This window comes from Melozone crissalis, unplaced genomic scaffold (genome assembly GCF_028551555.1).
Source record: "Melozone crissalis strain CALT ecotype California unplaced genomic scaffold, PUWL_Pcris_2 ptg000012l_1, whole genome shotgun sequence".
NCBI lineage: Eukaryota > Metazoa > Chordata > Aves > Passeriformes > Passerellidae > Melozone > Melozone crissalis.
In genome coordinates this window covers 6525069-6547110 of record NW_026535790.1, presented here as the reverse complement: position 1 = coordinate 6547110, position 22042 = coordinate 6525069, and the positions used below count along the sequence as shown (strand labels likewise).

The following is a 22042-nucleotide window of genomic DNA, read 5'->3' as shown; positions in this document are numbered from 1 at the left end:
CCCTTATGATGTGAAAATAGAGAAGCTAACTGCACTTACCTGTTTGAGTGTTGTGAGCTGTTCCTCTTCCAGTGTAAGGCCATCTCAGTCTCACACAGATTATTTCCCTGGTTGTTGTTGCTGAAGTTGCTCTGGGTGTAGCTGTCAGTCTTTTGGTTATTGCAGGTAACCCCTGTTCTGCTGGTAAACAGAGAGAGGGTTCTGTTCTCACATCTCCTCATGTTGAGCAGACATCAGCACATTGAATTCCTTGTGGCTGCTGGGTAGGGGAGTGTGTGTGAGCAGAGACCACGTTTCCCTGGGAGCCAAGGGATGTCCTGCTGCTGTGGGAAAATGTCCTGGGAAGGGTCATGATTCCTGATAGGAAATGTTACTTGTTTGTTTTCCTTATAGTGGAACTTTTCCATCCCCTCTCCATCCCTTTTCCACGGCATGCCTGGGCCAACTTATACGTGAAACATTCAGCACGCAGTCACCAGGATGTCCTTACTGTCATTTGGAATGAAAAGGACAAGGTACAGTGGCCCAGAGCAAATAAATGTCAGGAGGGTATCAAGAGGGTTTTTTGGTTTTGTTTTTTTTTTTTTTTTTTTTTTTAATTAAAAAAGGAACTAAGCAAGCCAGGGAATTTGACTATAATGCAAACTGTCCCCCTTCCTGGATGTATAAAAAGTTCTGACTGTGAAAGCTGAGTAGCTGATATTCTTGTAGGAAGTATTTTCAGGCCATAGGATTTTTTTGTCTGCAGTAACCCCACACCTTGCTGCTTAACCAAAGGTAATGAAATGCATCAGCTTCAAAGCACTGGGTAAAGGCCTCTGAGGGTAAGTGGGAAGAATAGCACAAATGTCATGCTTAAAGCAGCTTATGGACAAAGAAATAAAATCTAAGACAAGTGAGCAAGTGTGAGCATTAGTTGAGATTGAGAAGGATGAAGAATTCATTGCATGGGTATAATACTGGGTTTACCCACACAGAAGAGGACACATCCCTTGCTTAGCATTTTCAGCTTTATTGATTCAGTCAAAGCTCTTTTGTATTTCATTCTTTCACTCTCCTCCTTATTAGCAAGACTTACAAATGTGGAACAGTTGAAACCAGTCTGTTTTCATAAAGTAAGTCATCACTATTTTTTAAAAATATAAAAAGTGGAAAAAAACCTTGGAGAACATAGGGTAGGTTGACTTTCAGATGTGGTTAATTTGGGACATTTTCCGGACTTGCTGCTAACTGTGCTATCTTTATATGTACATCTGAAATGTAGCACTTTGGCTGAGTATTACATTATTTTCTGAATAATGGAAAGATAGAAGACAATGTATAAAGTATGCTACCACACATAAACATAAATGTGCCTGCAAAGAGCACAGATTTTTTTTATTTCTTTAATAAGTATTAAAATTCCAAAATTTACTTTAGCAGTTGTACTGAATGTATTTTTTACTACTTCTTAAATCACCACAATTATTAAAATCCCACCACTATCTATATTACCACAAAAATATTTTTCTCTCAATAACTTAGCAGAATTTAGTTCCTGATGAAGCAAATGCTTTTTCTTGTGCTTTAAGTTTGCAAGTTATGTCCAATGATTCTGTGGCAGTACAGCCTGCAGTGCCTAAAGATGAGATCAAAATTAAGCTTCAACAAACTTAAGCATTGTTCATTATTTTAGTAAAATACAGAGAGTAGTTCTGCTTTGAATTCAAGCAGCAAAAATTGTTCTAATTTTACCATTAATTTACCTCACTTCTTCAGAAAGGACTTTACTGTGCTTGTAATTCATCTGAGGACAAGGTAGAGGGAAATCTTAACTGGGTGCATGTTTGAGGTCAGTATGTGAGAGGTGTTTTATTTCACAAGTTCCTTTCCATCTGTTGATGTGGCTCAGATATCAGTGTCATCTTCTCTGAAGATTGGAAGGCACCGGACAAGCTACAGAGCCACTGCTGCCCACCCATTTAATTACACTCTGAAGGAACTGGAGGTGCATTCCCTGTCAGAAAGAAGGGGCAGAAAGTACAACCAGCAGGTGAGATCATGAGGCTGGGCTGCAAAACACACAGCTGTGATACTGCATTGACTGTGAGTGTGCCTTTCATCCCTGAGAACTGCAGAACCAGGAATCATCCTGAAAAATGTAGAGAGCACTGAGTTCTGTTATCTCCTTGTGTCCAAACCAGCAGCATTGTTTCCTAGCCAACAGTCTTGCACTTTTAGTATTGACTCATTTTGGATGGGAGGAACCCAGAAGTGCCCAGGAACCTGCCAAGCAATGAAAATGAGACAATTTTTGTCCATAAAGCAGTGAACAAACTTCTAGTCTGCACATACAAGAAAAACAAAACAAAAAAGCCCAAAACCTTACAATAAAACCAAACCAGAAGCCCTTTGATACCCCTGTGAAAAAAATGTTTGCCTCCACCGCATGGGGATCATTCTGCTGGTTCTGGTCTTGCCGCTGGACAAATCCTTCTCTGCTTTCAGCTGCAGGTCTCAGGGAATGCTGGGCAGCCTGCTCACCTCCAGCTGGGGCTGGAGGATAAATCCAAGATGGACATCACTGCCTGGGGTGGCTGTGTGACATTCTCTGCAGGCCAGGTATGAGTCTTACATGCCTTGGAAAGGATGAATGTAGCTGAATTTCTGTGTTTGATCCTCACAGAATGATTTTTTTTTTTCTGTACTTGTTACCATATGAAAGCCTTGAAGTCAACCATTTTGTGTCTTAGAGGAAGAAAAGTAAATGCTGTGAAAAATTCTGTTTCATGAGGCCAGACATGGTGGTACTTGGGCTGCAGGCTTCCCTCAGGACAGAGCTGTCAGCCCCTTAGGTTTCCTGGCAGAGTCTGAAGCAGGATTTCATGGGTAGAGACCGTCCAGGGTTCTCACAGGGTGTGCTTTTGCCCAGGAAACCCACTGCCTGGAGGGTATACTGAACACTTTTAAAAAAATTACTTATATGTGTTAATTTTTTCCACTTTTCCAGCTTCAGAGAATATTAAGCATGGAACACCTGCATGCATGTGGGTCTCTAGAGCAAAGACCAACATTGTTTAGTGAATACCTAGATCTGAAGTGGGATGACAAAAAATTCAAACACAATTTCACATATGAGGTAAGAGAAGGCAGTTGTATCTGTTGACTCACCATTTTTATGGAAGCTGTTCTCAGTGAATTATTTTGGTTTTAGATGTAATGTTGAGTGGATTTTAAGAAAACTTCTATAGAGCACTGTTTTTTGTGAAATATTATTTCACTTTACCTCTTACATTTTTCTCTACACAGGAAGAAAGCTAAATGGAGCATAGTTAAGAAAGAAAGGGTTCTTCCAAACTAGAGGCTTCATCTGTGCCCTAAATTTGCAAAACTTGTAGGATGGGGACTGGTAACAAGGCTGATAAACTAAAACATTGTCAAATGGAAATCTTATGTTCTGAAAATGTTACATTAAAATCCTGAAAAACAAAAAAAAGCCAAATAACAAAATTTTAATAACAAAAGCCAGCCCAAGGATGGGATGAGTAGGCTCCAAGGAGTGTCTAAGATCTTGCTGTCATCTTTCATTGCAGAGAAATCAACTCTTGTATCCTGATACGTTTCAGTTAGAAGCTGTTCTGGAAAATATTTTCCTGACCCCATGTGCCAAACAGAAGATTCTGGGTAAAATAGAAACAAACTACACCTCCTGCCTGGATTACTATTCAAGCTTTGAGTTCTGTGACCTTCCAAATGTAAGTCTCACTTAAACACACTGAACCTATTTCAGTTTAAATGCAATTACTCATTTGGAGACTTAGTTTTCCTCAGCTGCAACTCTTCAGAAGACTTACCATACTTCTGTAGCTTAAATAAATAAACAGTGTCATTTGATGGACTGAGGCAGAAAGGTTCTGTTTGCTACTATAGTGTATTCTATAGGTTCTTTTATGGTTGTAAACTCTCACTTCCTCCACGTTCTTTCTTTCTTGTTCCTCTTTCAGAGGTATCTTAATTTTATGTTTCTGGAGAATACCAAAACAGGCTCATAAGTGATCAAAAAGGAGACTAGAGAGGAGTAAAAGTGCTTTCCTTCCCCTGTGGGTAAACATCTGCTGGTTTTTATGATTGCTCTGCTGGTAGTGATGGATTTTTGAACCAAAATGTAACCTTGTTTTTCTATTACACACATAAACTGAAGGCCACCCATGATCTTCCTTAGGTGCATGCTGGTCCTCAGAGTTGCTTGTAGACACTCACACAGAACTTGGAACCTGCAATAAATATCTCTCTCCAGTTCCCAGTGGCTGAAACACATCTTGGCTTCCTTATTTAGTGTCAGAGCAGCTCATGCTCTGTTGGCAACAGGAAAACTTTTTCCCAGACCAAGGTGTGATAGAACCTGTTTACAATGCCAAGGTGTATAACCTGTCACTCCAAAAGCAGGTACCTCTGTACTTTTGGATCATTCTCTTCAAAGGTATCATGGTTTAAGCCTAGCTGGAAATTAAGCACCACAGCCACTCATTCAACCCCCTCTATCCCTACCCTCTCCCTGTGGAATCGGGAGGATAATCAAAAGTAAAACTTGTATCTTGAGATAAGAACAGTTTAATAATTGAAAACAAAGTAAAATACAATAATCATACTTACTACTATTAGTGAAAAGGAAAAAAACTAAATGAAGTGATGCACAAAACAATTGCTCGTCACCCTCTGCCCAATGTCAGACCCCCCTTGCCAAACCCAGGTTTGCCCATTCCAGGTAACTCTCCCCAGTTTATGTACTGGACATGACATTCTGTGGGGTGGAAAATCCCTTTGTCATGTTGGGGCATCTGTCCCAGGTGGGCTTTTGTGCACCTCCTCACTGGCACAGCAGGACAGACACACACACAAAAAATTCCTTGACTTAGGATAAACAACTGAGCAAAACCAAAACATCAGTGTGTAACCAACCCCATTCCCATTCCAAATCCCAAACTGTACCAGCTGTTGAGAAGAAATTAACTCTATCCCAGTAGAAACAGGACAGTATTCACCTCACTTCCCATGTATCCCCAGCTTTATCAAAATGTCTGGCTAGAGCAGTTGAGAAGAGTAGGAGCAAAAAACATTGGACATTTTAACAAAATACAGTTCTCTGCAGCTGTTCCTCTGGTCTTAGGGTGTAGTCACTGAAATGCTTTGTTATAGCACAGAAACTGAAGATGTAATGAAGACAGTGCTGTGAGGAACAGGGAGATGTGCTGATTTTTGAAACTACAAGTTCTGTTTGTGGTGTAATTTAATGAGAATGCTGCCACTGTACAACTTCTAACTACTCAAAGCAGAGTCCATTTGTTTGGAAGAATTTGGAAGCTTTAACACCTTTTTTGTGCATACATAGGTAATTATTTTATCTGGAAAGCACCAGCTCAACAAAGATGACATCATTTTGCACTCAGAGGGCAGATTCCACCTTGCTGATCATGGGAGAGATGAGGGGCTGATTGGAATATCCATAAAGAATCAGAGCACTGCTGATGCGAAGAACTATTCTCTGGAAATTAAAGTGAGTTTCTATTTTATTTTACTGGCACTGGGGTTTGGTTTTCAAAGGCCTGCTGCCATCTATTTCCCAAAGAGACCAGGTGCAGGCAGTGACTGTAAAACAGCAAGCAACAAAACACTCCTGGTTTCTGTAGTGCTCTCTAAAGGAGCAGTCAGGCAGTGTCCATGCCTGTGACCGACAGACAAAGGAAGGCACCAACAGGAGTTCTCTGTAGAGCTGTCACAAATAAAGCAGATGTGTTTCTAGTGGAGTGTTTCCTTCTTCGTTTTTCTCTCCTCCGCCCTTGTTTTGCATTTTAATTTCCTGTGACATTAAAATGGTGGAGACACCGATGGAGACAACAGAGCGAGGCAAAAAACTAACGGAGTTGGCACCATCCAAATTCTTCATTAGCAGGAATGTAGGTAGTCAGGCACTAACTGAGACAACAGATCATCCCTTAACAAAATTATGATGATGATTTAATCAGTAACAAATAGTAAATTTTTTTTCCATTCCTCTCTCTTTAGAGAGGAGAGAGATGAAATGAGTATCAGCTGCTCTGCATGAGCTTGCTTCGTTCTGTGTTTTGGAATAAATGGCACAAATCAGCAGCTTCACAGAGAACTGACTGGGACATTGTTTCTTTCATTGCTTCCACTAAAATTTTGTCCACAAGTCTTGTGCTATCCAGTCATTCAGCTCCTGGGCCAATCACTCTGATGCTTGTGCCTCTCTCAGTGAAACTCCTGCACAGTGCACAAGCATTGGGAAACATTTCCCTCACCACTTATCCTTTTGTGGGAAGCACTGATATTTGAGCACCATCTCTAAATGATCATTAATTTTGTGTGGTGGCTTTGAATAAATGTTTTTCCTTTATTGCTGCAGTTAAGAGCCTTTGAAGATATTTGGCTAGGCCTGACAGGAACTGCTGCTTCCTCATCTGTCCAGAGCCAAATCCTGGTGGAGGGGATTATTGATCAGAAAGAGAAAGTAAAAGTAGCTGCTTCAAAAGGAAAGGAGTGTTTTCAGTACTACATGGGCTATCTGCAAGGTATGTATCTCACTGACCATGCTCTCAGCCACAGGACTTTGGTTTAGGTCATCCTGCAAACACAAACACCAGGGAGCTGGACTTGATGATCCTGCTGGAGCCTTTCCATCTGGGGGATTGTCTCACAGCAGTCAGCTCTGACTGACAACAGAGAGGAAAAAAAAGGCCTTTGTTTGAAGTTATGCCTAAATTCTAGATTAGTAAAATAAGGTGAAATGAGCTGCAAGAGGTGGGGCTCATCCACATTTCAGCTGCAGTTAGAGTTGGGTGCAAACCAAATAGGTTTGGTGGTGTCCCAGTTGTCTCAAACTCATGTTGCTGACAATCCCAGCCCTTGTTTCACTTATGGATTTGCTATTCCACCCTTCTGCAGGGAAGTTTCTCTCAGGTTCATGTCCTCACCTGTAAGTGCTATGATGTTTTTGAGATTAGGACCATTAGTTTGTGAATCACTGAAGTCAGAAGTTTGTAGAAATGACTCAACTCAGCTCTCTCAACCCAGATTCTACGTGTACCCTGCCAACCACTTGTTTATGCTCATCAGTGCTTCTGTAGAAAAGACTTGTGTGTGTGGTGGGTGGAACTGACAGGCTTTCATTTAAGGGCTGAGCAGTTTTGAAACATCTGCAACAAAGGACACTAAAGTGAGTACTAAAGTAGAAAAAAAGGCCTTGTAAATCAGTATGACCGAGAGATTTAGATTTACATTAATCCAGTGCTTCCTTTGCAGTAGCAAATCTGTCTGCGTAATTCATTAACAAGCCACACAGAAGAGATCAAATCCTGACAGAGATCTAATTGTCTCTTGTTTATCTCTTGTTTTTTCCTCCACACCTAACACACTCAAGCTATGTTTATCACCTAAGTAATTAAAAGCTGGCCTTGAAACAATGTCTGTCAATGTTGTTCCTATAAATGAAGGCTCTTTTTTCATTCCTTAAGGGGATTTGGAAGAAGGAGTGGAAGTCAGTGCTTGTTCTGATGGGAAACACATGGCTGCCATTAACACCTATCTCAGCATCAATGGTAAAAGGCAGGAAAATGTGGGACAATTAACTCTAGCAGCTGCTAATGGAAGCTTGAGTCTTCTGGCCCATGGATGTGGGGATCCAGTTCTTAAGGCTGAGGTGAGACCCTTGAGTGGCTGTTAACTGCAGTGTGATTTCCCCAGAATTTTTTTTTTTATTTTGATGGAGCACCTTCCATGCAGGCGAGTTGGTGAGTAACCAGGCAAAATGATGTAATGTTTTAATTATTTTCATGTTGATGTGAGAAGTTACCACGGTGAGAACTAAGAAATTCAGCCATGCCTAGAGATAGAAAGTACAGGACCCTCTTCTAACGGGTGGATCCTCTGAGGAGGGTGAGTAAATAAAGTGAGAGCAGCAGTAACTGCTCAGCCTGATGGTTACAAAACTGATGATCAGAATCCTGAACATACTTTCACTTTTATTAGGGTAGGGTTTCACATACTCTCTACTTGGGGAAGGTTTTTTGCTTTTTACCGTTTGTCTTTTCTGTTCCCTTGTCTGCATTGAATAATGCAGAAGTAGTTTTCCCTAAGAAATGTGAGGCCACTGTGGGTGTTTGCCGGCCTTTAAACTAGTACAAACTTTGAACGATTTGGATCCAGCACAAGCAAATTTAACTAATGAATTCAGGGTTTTAACAATCTCCTCACAGAACAAGCTTAATGAAATTGGGAGCCTTTTGAAAACCACACTGAGTGAGAAGATAAAGAAGTTTGATGGATACCTGTGGAGATTCAGGAGATCAGTAAGTGTCTGTACATGATCTGTGAAAACACCATGAAGTGTTCACGCAGTGTTAGTTAAACATCATTATATTGCCTGCAGCTGTTTTGTTTTGCTCAAACATTTCGGTGATTACTCCTGTGCTGACCTGCACACAGAGACAAAAAGCGTTTCACGTATCGTGCATCTCTGCACCAACCCTGCAGAGTCAGAATTGCCTCGCAATGATGTCAAAGCTTTGCTTGAGAGCACTGTGTGTTTTTAAATCGCTTCTTTTTTGGAACCACTGTAGGTGCAGCATGTTGGTTTCCTGTCTGAAGCAGCTGGCTGGCCTTCAATGGCCTTGCAAAGGGCAGCAGGATTCCTGCACAGCGGGGCCACGGCTGTCACCCAGGTGTGGAAGCAAAGTGGAATTGGGCACGTTCTGAGAAGCAGGATCCCACTATACCTGGAGAAAATTCAAGATGTTGTCCAGCAAATGCAGAACGAATTACAAAGTAAGCAAAACGGAGCAAAGCAAGAAGAGGGACGATGTCAGTGCAGGTCAAATCAAACTTCAGTGTAAACTACAAAACATACTGAATAACACAAAGGTTTCTATTTTGATCTAGGAAGAAGTGCTGAGCTTGGCTCTTAGTGTACAGAGTGGGAGTCTTGATGCAATAAGCTCTAAGAAGGCTCTCTGTGAGCACCTTTCTAATGAAATCAGTGGTGAGGCTCTTTCTTGGTCACAGGAGGCTGGGTTCAATTGGATGAGAAGAGAGTCCTTAATTCCTAAGCTGAAGTATTTCTGCTAACAGTTCCCTGGCAAGCCTTTCCTCTCAAAGGACTGTTCATATCCCTCCTTGAGTTTTTAATGCTTTTACTAATTGGATTTCACTTGATCTGTTTTTTTCCAAGCCTATCCAGTAGCCACTAATTCACTGTTCAGCTGGACTGTGGCCCATACTGAAACCTTTGAGAAATGTGGTCAGCTGGAATTAGCTGTGAGAACCTTCAGTTCTCACAAGGGTAAAACCTCACTTAGCTCTAGGCTATTCCCTCTCAAAAGTTAAATTTGGTTGATATGCCATAACTGAAATCAGTTGTGACCAAACTGTCCTGTTGCTCAGCAGCAGTGTATTTATAAGGGGTCAGGGTCAGAGCTAAATGGCTCTTTCAGTTCACAGCAGTGCAATGTGCCTGACTGCCATGGAGACACAGCTGCCTCTTGTACTTTTCTGTGCTCCTCCTTCACTTCTGCTGCAAGCTGGGTGGGAACAAACAAGCAAACAGCCATTTGTACCAAACCAGCTAAGGTTGTCTCATTAATGTGCTTGCTTCAGAGCCATTAGCAACTCTGAAAGATGCCTACTACGATGTAACCTTGAAGCCACTGGATGAAGTCTGGAAAGAGAAGACAGAAGAGCACATGAAGAAAATCCTGGCTTTCTTACCCAAGATTGTAAAAGATGTGTGGCTAATGAAACCAATTCAGATGGCATTAAAGGTTGTGAAAGCAGGCTTGGATATGGTTAGTATAACTCTGTTCTCCATTTCCAGTTCAAGGCCTACAAATTTAAGTCTCCGCTTTGAAATATGGATGCACATACACATTTTTGTTTATGGAAATAGTGCAGTTGTCTTTCCACATAATAGGTTGTGCACAGCTGATTTACTGTTCTTGCAGTATTTGTCCTGCTTTGAAAGAGTACTTTTCCAGCTAAAGGACATGGAAAAGTCTTCAACTAAGTCTGGCTGAAATCACAGCAGCAGTATTCTGTCATTCATGTAGCTTTTACTTTTCTTGCATAGAGAGGAGAAATTGTGATTCCAATAAACAAGTGTACAAATAGATCTAGGCTCTTCTAGTTGAAATGAAAAGCATAAAAGATACATCATGAGGCTAATTTATATTATTAAAGATACCAGTCCTTTCTAAACTACTAAAGCACATTAACTTAGTGAAGCATTGCTACACTTTAAGTCATGTTATTTAGGAGGAATATATTTCTGTCCATTGGTGCTGTGACTAGAGTCTGTCCTCTGGATATTATTAACCTCTACATGACAAGATGCTGTCAGACAGGAGGCAAATGTAAGAGACACTGAAGTAGTATTTTGCATTTCTTGATTTAAAGCTCATTTGCAAGTACTGACCCTGCCCTGAAGTCACACTGAAATTGCTTTCATAATCTGTGATTCCAACAGGCTACCCAGCAGGTGCTCAGGTGGGCAGAGGCCACGTTTTCCAGAGCTGTGAGCAAGATCCGGAAGCCCTTGCTGCACCTGTACAGTTTTTCACCCAGGTAAGTGGTGGCTTTGCAGGATCCCTGCTCTGGGCAGTGCTCCAAAAGGATGTGTGCATAGTTACTCTTCAGGTCAGTGTGCAGCTGAGGGTTCTGGACAGCCACCCAACCACTCTTTGCTTTGGTCACATCACATCCTAATGTTTATTGCTGTGGGCTGCCAGACCCACTGTGTTTGAAAGGAGCTACTGGGCAGCAAGCAGGGTATCAGTAACTGATAACTGGCCTGAGGTGACCTGGGGAAGTGCAGCTCCTGGCCAGAGGAGGGTTGTTTTTGTTGTTCTAACCAGACTACTGTTCTTATGAATATTTTACTTCAACATGTCTAATAATAAAACAACGGCATTTCATCAGTTCAGCAGATAAGTATTTGTATTCTACAGGAATTCTTTGTATTCTACAGGAACTGTTCAGTGGCAGGAAAGCTGCCAGTACTACCTAAAGCAGACCGGTCCCTGCAGCTGGCAAACATTACCACTTACCTCATTGGAGAAAAACTGATGAGGCCTCTGCAAGACCTTTACAATCTCAACATCCTTGCAGAGTACTACAGAATCAAGAGGAGGATGATGGAGAGCCCCTTTGAATGTAAGCCCTTTCAAAGTGCTGCTTTCTTTTGTACCTGGGTCTATTTCCACTGTATAGTACTGTATTCTAAAAATTGTATCTGGGATAGGAGTTTACATAGAGATGGTCACTAATTAATAATTTTCTTACCACCTTACATATACTCTTGTAAGATGATATGTAGAAGATCAACACTCTGGGCAAAGCTGGCAGGCAGTAACACTGCTCTACTTAATATTCATGCAAATTTTGTAACTCTACACCTCCTACTCTGGAGACTAGAAACAGCAGGTGCTATTTATCTGCCTTATCCATATGCCCTTGTGAGCTGATGCTATGGTTCACTGCCACTCTCACCTGCTGGCTCTGTGTCCTTGGCACAAAGGCTTGGAAACTTCAGCTCTGCTGCCTCTAGGATGAGCAAGCTCAGCCCTACTAAAGCTTCATCCACAGTACTGCCTGTAAAAGTATTGCTACATGCTACAGGAATGTACTAACAGTCCCAACTGTCCCTTAGAGAGAATGCCTTTTCCAGAAATCCCTTTTTAATGGTTTCCTCCCAGTACAGAGAGACCCAACAAAGGGCTGTGAAAGCAGCTCCTAGTGACCCAATAATCTGAGTCATCTATCAGCAGGGTTTCCTGGATTGCAGCTGTTTGATGCACTGATTTAGAAGGGTCATTTTTAGAGACAATTTTTGAGAATTAATATTCTTGTGTTTTCTGCATAAGAATGTATAATGTGTGTGTGTTTATAAATATGACTGTCAAGTACTACAATGACAATCAAGATAAGCTCTGAATCCCAGTTCAAGTTTATCAGAGTTTTATGGTACTCAGGTAAATCTACAACAAAAAATTAATCATTACATTGTTTTGTTTCTGAGAAAAGTTTTTTTTTTGCAGAGCAACTACATTGTAACTAATTAAATTTTAAGTGTAGTAATGTCACTGTAATAATAAGTTGAGAAATTATTTTAAGAGTATGACAGCAAGAAGCTGTGTGTTGCATTATGTGCAGCATTTACTGCTCTGTGGAAAACTCACTGATGTTTCTTCTGAAATACCATTCTCCAGATCATGCAATGATAGTTGGGAGTAAGCATCTTGTGACTTTTGATGGAAAAATGTATGATTTGGCATCAAAGTGCAGTGTTCTTCTTGCCAAGGATTTTGTTCACAGTGCTTTCACTATAATACTAAATGAGGAAACCAGGAACTCCAGATCACTGTATGTGGAGATGAATCAGACTGTGATCACCATCTACCCACGACTAAAGGTAGGAAGATCAAGTCAAACATTTTTTATTTTTGGCAAAAATTTTCTTCAGCTGACAAAAAAAGTTTTTAAAATATTAATGCTCAAAATATAGATCAGAAGCACTCTCAGCCAATGGCTTTAAAGTAACAGCTTCTTAAAAAGAAAACACCTCTCCAAAACAAAACCAGTTTACCTCAAGGGCTGCCTCTTTGCTGTCTGTATATGACAGAAACTTTTCAACTTCCCTCTGACATGGTCTAAGAGAATGGCACTGAGAGGGAGACTTTGTGCTTTTTGCTCTTTCAGAAGTTTAACACAGCCCTGCTCTTATTCCCTGAATTCTGGACTAAGTTGTCTCATTGCACCTGCAAATTCACTGTGCTTGCCTGTGACTGAACTTTCCCTATGACAGGTGTGAAACTGCATTTTCATTTAAAACAGATATCCAAGATGTATAACTTCTCCCTTATGGAAGAGAACTGCCAAGTCCTGGATCAATCCCCTGAAAACAGTACCATGAATTCAAGGCAAGGAATCAACAAAATAGAAGTATCTGATCAGAAAGGAGTTTCTGTCTCCTGTGACTTTCAGTATGATCTCTGTACTGTCACTCTGGCTGGGTGGCACCATGGTGAGCATCAATCATGCAGCTGTTAGTCATTTTGCTATCTCTCTGAATTATCTGTATTACTGGTAGTACCAGCATCTGTGCTTTCACTTTTTTTTCTCCCCTTACACCCTGGAAATGGCCCTAAGCATTCCCAGTAATTGCCAAATAGAGCATGGAATGCACCATTCCAGGGAGAAGAGCAAGTTCTGGGTTACTGCTGATTCAATGCTATAAAGCAGATAGAAATCAGAGGCACTGCAGTCAGCCCAGCCCCAAAACCTGGCTGAAATCTGCTCTAGAGCAGCTCTAGACCTGCAAGACAACTACAGAGGGAGGCCCAAAACCTCACAGAGTTTTTTGTATACTTGGAATGTATTCCTGTAGCATCCATGTACCCTACATTATTGTAAAAGTCACCCTCCAAAGATTAGCAGAGAAGGGATGTGATGCTGTGATGTGCTCAGGAGCCCATGAGCAGCTGAGATACAAGATGACAATGCAGGCTGGGCAGCTCCTCCACAACAGAGCTGAACCTGCTGGCAGAATAATCAGAGCCCAGAGACAGGTGCTGTAATAGTCCTGCACCTACTCCTGACAATTCCTATTTTACTGCATTTCAATTTTCTCCCAGGTGTTTCAGCTGGGCTTTTTGGTACCAATGACAATGAAGCTGGAAATGAATGGATGGTGCCTAATGGTTCCTTCACTGACAACGTGAGAGAGTTCACCCAGAGCTGGCAGGTAAGGAGCTGAGGGGCTCCTGCGTGCAGGGCTGCTGCCAGAGGGCACTGTCTGACACGCTGGGCTGCCTTAGATGAACCAAAGCTCAACAGTGAAAACAGCAGCACACTGCATTGTTTTGCTGTGTCTAGCCAGGGAAAAGGTTGCACATATTTGCTAAAAACTGTTCAAGAAATCCCTACAAATAGGCATTGAATATTTTTGGCCTAGGTACTAAGGTAAAACATAGAGGTGGCTGTTGCTGATTTTAGAAGAAACGGATATTGGAGCTAAGTATCTTTGATGTTTTCCTCCTTAGAGCAGCCTCTCCTGGAATGCAAGGACAGGGGCTACTAGGTCTGGTCTAAATCTGTACATTCATCACTGAAGTTTTCTTCAGAGCTGTTAGTTCTAGCTGGGTATATTGAGCCTCTTAATTTTCTTTGTTCTCATGCTTTACATCTCATCAATAAACAAAACTTTAGAAACAAATCTGTAAGTATTTGAAAGCAAATTTGTTCTCCATCCCCACACCACTAAGTATTCAGACCTTTTTGGAAGGTTAGCTGCTGCTGTCAGTTACTGACTTGCATAAAAAGACTCCTATAACTACCATAAATAAATGTTGTAACAATTTTATACCAGTACCATTATAGCTCTGCTTAGTTCATGTATTCTGTCATCAGCTGCAAATCATCTAAATACACAAACGTGCAGTTGTACAGAACCATTTGTGAGTGCAACCTACCAAGTAAAGTAGCCTTAACATGCTCTCAAGTCATGTTGACAGGATGCTCTAAATCCCTTCCAAATCTAATTTTAAGAATCTATTGCCAAAAAGAAAAGGAACCAGCATCTTACTACCACAAAGATTTTGTCACTCTTCCATTTAACCTGTCTCACAGATGTCTCAGTTCTGGGAGCAGAAATCTCATTTTCAGTCAGTACTTTACTGTAAAAGAGAGAATTGCTTCAAGTACCTTGCTGTGGCAGAGATACAGTTAATGAGCTTGCAGCCTATGTTTATGATAATGGGGCAGGATCCCAATGTGACTTGACTGACCATAGGCACAATTTTTTTTATTGCTATAAATATTAACTTCTAATATAATCATAAAAATACAAAACTCCCCAGAGACATTGAACAAAAGAATCAATTAAAAACAATAAATAACAAACTTAGGGTGATACAGAAGCAGGGCAGTCCCGAGTGCCCAGAGGGGCAGAATGGCTGCCCTATTGATTGGAAGGGCTCACACTGCACTGTGAACTCTGACTGCAGCTTGTTCCCAGGAGCTTTATCACAGCCTCTGTCATGCACTGACCCTGCAAAGGACGTCAGCAGAGCTCCACCATCACAGGGCCAAGGCTGCACAACAGGAAGTGACTGAGTGACTCCTGCAGGATGAGGGTTGGCACAGAGTAAACTGCCAGTTCATTTTCCTTAGGAAGTAAAGTTAACTACAGTTTACACTTGCTTAAAGAACTTCTTGGTGGTGTGGTTTTACTGTTCTTTTTTTTAAAGCCACCTTTACCTATGAGTAATCCAGCAAGGGTATGAAGCTTTTCTTTTCTCCATGAGAAATATCTTGTAAAAGCACAACTTTGACCTGTCAGACCTATACAAAACAGAACTAGCCAACTACCTGCTATGTCAGCAACTACACACCAAAATCCTTCAGTGAATAACAGAATCAATAGCAAAAGGAAACAAGATCTAATCTGTGAGGTGCCTTTCAATATTAATGAACAATAAACATTAGAGCAGGGTACTGAGCTGCCCATATTGCCCTTCAAACCAGCTCACACTGGAAATCTGGAGAACTCATCCTACCCTGATGTGCAAAAAAACCCCAAAATACACCAACTTCAGTAATTCTGTTTTCCCAGGTGAATAAGTGCAGTCATGTACAGAAGAAAGAGAAGCCATGCCCAATTACAGCTAAGCAAAACATCTGCAAAGTGTTCTTTGAAGAACCACATTCACTTCTTAGGAACTGCTTCAAAGTTGTAAGTAGAACTTCAGCCAGAAGCAATGTCTCAATTATGTGTCATACTTCCAAGGAGGTCACATAACCATTGCAAGGATATAGAAGTTCAGTTGCAGAGAACTTTAGAAGTAATCAAAACAGCAATCCAGACAGAAAAGGTGTTTTTATCATTATAAATATAAATGCAGTTTTTTGACATCCACAGAGTAGTGGCGTGACTGCATTGCTCTTTAGGGTACAGGTCTAGAATTTGGAAAGAGAAATAACCTCCTCACCATTAGGAAGGAAATAAAGGTTTATGAATGGTCCTAACCAGGCAGGGGGGAGGGGACACAACCCAAACCTCTGGGTTTTCCTGCAGGTCCCCCCCTAACCCCTCCCTTTGTGCCCAGGTGGAGCCCGAGCCATTCTACACCATGTGCACACAGGACACCTGTGACTCCCCGGCCCTGGGGGCTGCCTGCAGTTTGGCAGCAGCTTTTGTTCATTTGTGCAACCGGAATTTTGTCCCTGTGGAAATCCCTCCACAGTGGTAAGTTTCATTTCTTTCATCACCCTGAATATTCTGACTGCATTGCTCCAGTACTTACATGTCTCTGATGCAAGAACACACAAGAAAATAAAACTAATGGACCTGACTGTGGCCATGAGCAAAACTGATCCTATTCCCAGAAATGCTCTTCTTGCCTCTTGGCTACCTCCCCTTCCTGCTGCTCGCTCACGAGCACACCAGAGCCCATCCACTGCACACCCTCTACTGCCTTTCTAATGTTGTCCTCATGTGCTGTGCAACAGAGGCAGAAGTACCTGCAGAATACTGAGCTCCTCCTCTTGGATACTGTTTCTGCTTCCATCTTTTTTTGGTCTCAATAGTGCATTTGGATTCATTTTAACAACAATACAAAATACTCAGGGACTTATTTTTGTACTTTTCAGTATCTAATAATGAAATTTATCTATCTTTTCAACCTGGAATATCCAGATTATCAATACTTGTGTTTTAATGCAGCTGTCATCCAGACTGCATTGTTAAGTGGATTCCTGGAATATAGCCAAGGAAGATGAAAAGCCTGAATAGAGCAGTAGCACTTGCTTGAAATTTTTATAATTACAATCCTTTCCCACTTCTGTAGTTATAGTGCCAATTTGTGTATTCCAAAAGTGACTGGAGCCATGTGTGTTGCTAACTGGAGTTCCATTATTGATACTCTTGCCCAAGTAGTAACTCACTGAATTTTTACAAGACTGCAATGGAAACATTTACCCTAAATAAATGGCAGAATCATGCAGAAGAGCTAATTATGCTTTTGCTTGAAATTAAGCACTTGGGTTTACTCATTTTATGCTCCATGCTTTGCTAAGGCTTAGTAATGAGAAGAGGGTGGAGTTTGTTAATATATGTATTGAAGCATTATTTATTTGCATTTGTAAACTCACTACTATCTCAAAGGACTGATTTGGTGACTATAAACCCATTTGTAGTATGCCTTGAAAAATTTACAATTATTACTTGATTTCTTACCCATTAAGGAAGGGAGTAGTATTTGCAGGTGGGTTTGTTTGCCATAAAATAAAAACCTAGAATAAGAACACTCACTGTGTCTGTAAGAGCATCACATCACACTCCCACACACAGAAACAACATTGCCTGTCAGTATCTGCCTGAGCTGTTCAGGTCACTCAGCTCCTAAGCAGTGGATGATCAGGGCATTTCTGGGCAGCAGCTTGTAGGCAGCAAGTGGTTTTAGCTCCAGCAGTTACAAAAACTCTTCAACATATGAATATGAAATACTGAGACAAATTTTGTGAAATCTGAGTTGACAGAATATTCAGTTGAAAATAAAGTTTTAGAATAGCTTGGTAGCTGAATGATTGCAGTCAGCTAGTGCTGCTAGTTTGCATTGTCCCATTTCTGAGGAAAAGGACTGGAATGAAGGCGGACCACAATCTCAGTTAACGAGAACATGCTAATAAAGAAGCAAAATACATTGGGGATGTACACATGAATCAACACATTGAAGACAAGAAATACTTTTTATCTATTTAGCTTATTTCATATATCCACTTTTGGACACCCTGTTTTACTTAAATTGTGAACCAGTTGAGAACAGTCCTGGGGAAAAAATGGAAGGGCTGAGGAAAGACATGAGTTAAGTCTCTAAACATGTAAACACTCTAAAGAGAAGGAAGCTGAACAGACCAAACAAAGGGAGAATTAGGTTTGACACATGAAAGAGTCTGTAATGGTTGGGTTACTCACACACAGTAACTGATAACCAACAACAGTCACGACAGCAAAACAGAAAGTGGCTGTCAGCAGAAACAACCTCTGCACTATTTCCTAGAAATTCATGCTTGTCAAGGATCTTCCACTGAAATAGCTGAACTACTCAGACCTCATAAACTTTACAAATAATGCTGCCCTTTTTCTCCTAAATGTGAATTTATCAAACATGAGAGAACCTTACATCTTTATTTCGGTTTAGCAATCTAAGATAAAACTGCATCTACAATGCTGGAGTACTTTCCCCACAGTGTTTTGATGTCATAAATATATCTGATGCTATTTTCCCTTCAGAGATTTTTTTTTGTATTTCACTGTAATGAGAACTTGCATTACATGTGATTCATACTTACTTATCACTTACCTGGAGTTCATCTCTTCATTTCAGCTCGAGCCAGTTCTGAATGGCAGATAGCAGCCCTGAAGATGGAAGAACCCTTTCAGCACCCAAACCAGAACAGTTATTTTAGGCAGACAAGCTAGAGGCAAGAACAGGGAGAGAACAGTAGAAGTGTGAATGCATTAGTGTTAACTGTGAATATAGTGAAGTATATAAGGTATAAAAGGAAAGATTTCTACCGAGAACCCCTGAGGGCAAGAGAAATTATTTCAGTATATTGACAAGAAACTATAATCAACCAGAAGAAATCTGACAAGAAAGTATCAGTTACTCTAAAAAAATTCTCCCATTCGGTGGCAAAATTGCCTCTCCACAAGCCTTGAACCATAGCACAAATACACTGAAAAGCTGAGAAAAGCTCTCTTCCAGCTCAGATTAGTACAAGTGGACTACTTTGTAAAAGCAGCATCAACAGCCTAGAGTCAGCAGAGATTGCTGACTTCTTTTTCTCCAGAAATGAAACTCCACCGTTCAGCGGTTCTGGAGAAAGTTATCTATCTTTTCCAGGGAAGTGCTCCAACACACAAGAAGGCTAAGATAGAAATAAGATGGGTAAATAATGGAAAGCAGTTAACAATTTTCTTATTTTTATGCTGGTTGATTTTTTCCTTATTAATGTACACATTGTTAAATGAGAAACAGCCTTCTTGGTTTCTGTGCACCAGTTTCACATTTTCTCTTTGTAAACCCCTTGTCAGTTGATGCGTTGGGTAAAGGTGACCAATATCTACCCCTACCCATGAAGTAACCTTAGGGTGTTATTGCTGCTCTTGTGTGTCTCACACATGGTGAATCCCTTTTTGTGTTGTAGGTCACTTGATTTAAAAATTGCATCACCTTTCTCCACACAGTGCCTGGAATGCAGCCATTCCTTGGTGAAAGGTAACGCTGCAAATGCAATGTTTGCGTAATATGCAAACATTGAAATAATGGTGTTTGGTACTCTGACATCATGCTAATAAACATCTGACTGCCTTAGTTTTACGCTGGAGTACATTTTTATTGATTATTTGTAACAACAAAGTTGCACCGACCTCTGTAGAGAGTTGGCACTGGCTGGGTTTGGCTCACAGAAAAAGCAAGCAGCTGCCTCTTATCTTGTGTGTGCTGCTTGCAGCTGCACTCGCTTTCTGAACATTTACTCTCTAGCTTGATACAAATGAAAACATGATTCCTACACTAGTCAGGAAAAACTCCTGCAATTTTTAGCATTCCCACACACATCAGATGCTAGAAATCAAATATTCCTCTGTAATAATTTTATACCTGCACTCTTGTAAAAAGCCAAAATAGTAATAAGTATTTCTGGAAACTACAGAATATTTATACCAGTTACTGATTAAAAAAAACACATAATTTTCTCCCCAGTCACTGAATGTCTCTTCACCCCCTAGCTAAGCACACCAAGCATCTCTGAAAAATGTCCTGTGGTGACAGTTTCAGAAACAAAGAAAAATATCAGCAAGTAGAGGAAAAGATTGAGAAGAGCTCAGTCAGCAATACAGAAATACAGAAATTTAACTAAATCTTAACTGCAGACAACACTGAGCTGGCTGCAGACACCAGGTCTCCTCTAAAAGCTGCAGATAACTTATCACTCGTAATAAAGAAGCCATTTAACCACCAATAAACATTTTTAACTGCAGCCATGTCACTCAGTCCAGTGTTGGGTATCTCTGAGCAGTTCCTAGGTTCTCCACATGCACAGGGCTGGGCTGGAAACCCTGCTGACCCCATGGGCTGGGCTGGACACCCCACTGACCCAGGGCACCTGCCTGCACACAGGGCATGTATGAGACATCACCTGAACAGAGCAGGGCTAACAGAGCCACCATCAGGGGTGAGGGAAAAAAAAAACCCAAAAAAACCAAACTACTCCAAAAGACCCCACACTTAAATGAAATGTTCCAGGTCATGTTCATAATTGGAGCTTAGCACTGAATCACAGCTGCCATAAATAAAGCATTATATCCATGTTTCTGCACTGGGAGCTGTGCCTTTCCTCCCTGTCTCTGCTGTTAATGCAAAGGCAAATGCTCTGTTCACCAAATACCTGCCACAAACACAGCAGTGTCACAGGCCACAGGGTTCTTTGACTGAACTGTGTAAACCTTTTAATGAACCACTAAAACCATCCAGCCAGACTTTTAAACTATGCCTTATTTACTGCACGGTAATGTCTCACCTAGGGAATTAAAAAATGGAGCCCACACATCACCCTCCTGCCTAACAGAGGAGAGAGAGAGATGGCAGCTCCTATCAGCAAACACAACAGCAGAGAGACAGGGGGATGTGGGGAAGCCCATTCCAGGTGTCCCTGCAGAGAGGGACAGCAGTGTCCCTGCAGGGCAGTTGCCACCTGCCACCAAACAGCCCTTGGGCCAACTGAGAGATCTTTGTGATTTCTCATGGATGTGAACCTCTGGAGAAGAATCACCTTGGAAAGGTTTGACTGAAGCATTTATCAGATCAATCCATCAGCTTCAGTACTTCAAAACTGCCTTTTATCTCTGCACTAGCCCTGGCTTTCTTTACCAGGACTAAACTTTTAGTAGATAACTACTGGCAACACAGCACGTTATTGAACACCTTGACTGAAGTAATGCAACTGTTTATGCCTCAGCTGCATCATGCAGTATATAAATATGTTATATGGCAAACACATACCATGCACTGCCTATCTCATGGGTCTCCCCACCACACCACACCCAGGAATTCCTGCCCTAACTGCTGCTGTGAGGGTACTCTGAGCACACCTGCCCACACCAGCTGTCCCTGCAGAGCACACACAGCTCCAGTGGTGCTTCCCAGTGCAGCTTTAGTGCTTACAACTCACCTCCAACATGTCCTTTATAGAGAACCCCACGATCTATAAAGTTCACAGAATTTCAACACATTACACCAACCCCAAAACACATGTAACAAGAGCTCAGCTTTGACCTCCTCCTCAACACAGGGCTACAGAAGCCCCTTATCCTGCAACTCCTCAGTTACATATTCTGCTGTGCAACAGCAACAAAAATCACAAACTCATGTTCTAACTGAAGAATTTGAGACACAAGATGAGGAAAAGGCAAGACTTCTCAGTACCCAGAAATAAGGCCCTTCAGCCCAGCCTTAAACAGCCACCATCAGCCTCTCACTAGGTGAAGTACAACAGAGCTGGGAGTCAAAGCAATCTCCAGCAGCCTTTTGTTTAGAAATACAACATTCACCCTGGCTACAAGTGTCTTTTGCTTTGAACTCCTAGGAAAATAATTTTTAATATGAACTAGTCACCAGCCAATAGGGCAGTCACATGAATTATTTCTGAAGGCTACAGCACTCCACAAGCAGATTTTTTCCAGAATTATAAACAATGAATAAACCCAGACTGCCAAAAGTCTTTATCTTTGTATGCCTTGGCATTTCATCAGCAGGATCTCAAGAGCACAGGACTTCCACTATCCAGCTGCCTGTGATGTGATCTGGTTTGGAACACCAAACTCAGGACTGGAATTGTACTCTGAAATCCAGCCCTTAGCCTGCAAAGAACTCAGATCTTTAAAGGGTGCTAGTTAATTTCCACATGCTTTGAAAACCTAGTCCCACAATTAAAA

The 22042-nt window shown here is 41.3% G+C and overlaps 1 protein-coding gene across 1 annotated transcript in view; it reads left to right on the top strand.

The window, feature by feature from the left end:
• Positions 1–16509, top strand: part of LOC128933963 (uncharacterized) — a 70233-nt gene extending 53724 nt beyond the window's left edge. Inside the window, exons 50-67 of the mRNA XM_054271169.1 lie at positions 394–515; positions 1892–2032; positions 2488–2601; positions 3573–3734; positions 5369–5533; positions 6386–6610; positions 6943–6973; positions 7512–7696; positions 8253–8345; positions 8616–8820; positions 9649–9836; positions 10514–10611; positions 11015–11199; positions 12255–12457; positions 12880–13069; positions 13680–13789; positions 15659–15778; positions 16152–16509. Of these exons, the coding sequence (XP_054127144.1) occupies positions 394–515; positions 1892–2032; positions 2488–2601; positions 3573–3734; positions 5369–5533; positions 6386–6610; positions 6943–6973; positions 7512–7696; positions 8253–8345; positions 8616–8820; positions 9649–9836; positions 10514–10611; positions 11015–11199; positions 12255–12457; positions 12880–13069; positions 13680–13789; positions 15659–15778; positions 16152–16295 (2681 nt within the window). The 3' untranslated portion in view covers positions 16296–16509. The remainder of the gene's footprint in view (positions 1–393; positions 516–1891; positions 2033–2487; positions 2602–3572; positions 3735–5368; positions 5534–6385; positions 6611–6942; positions 6974–7511; positions 7697–8252; positions 8346–8615; positions 8821–9648; positions 9837–10513; positions 10612–11014; positions 11200–12254; positions 12458–12879; positions 13070–13679; positions 13790–15658; positions 15779–16151) is intronic.
• Positions 16510–22042: the final 5533 nt, after the last annotated feature.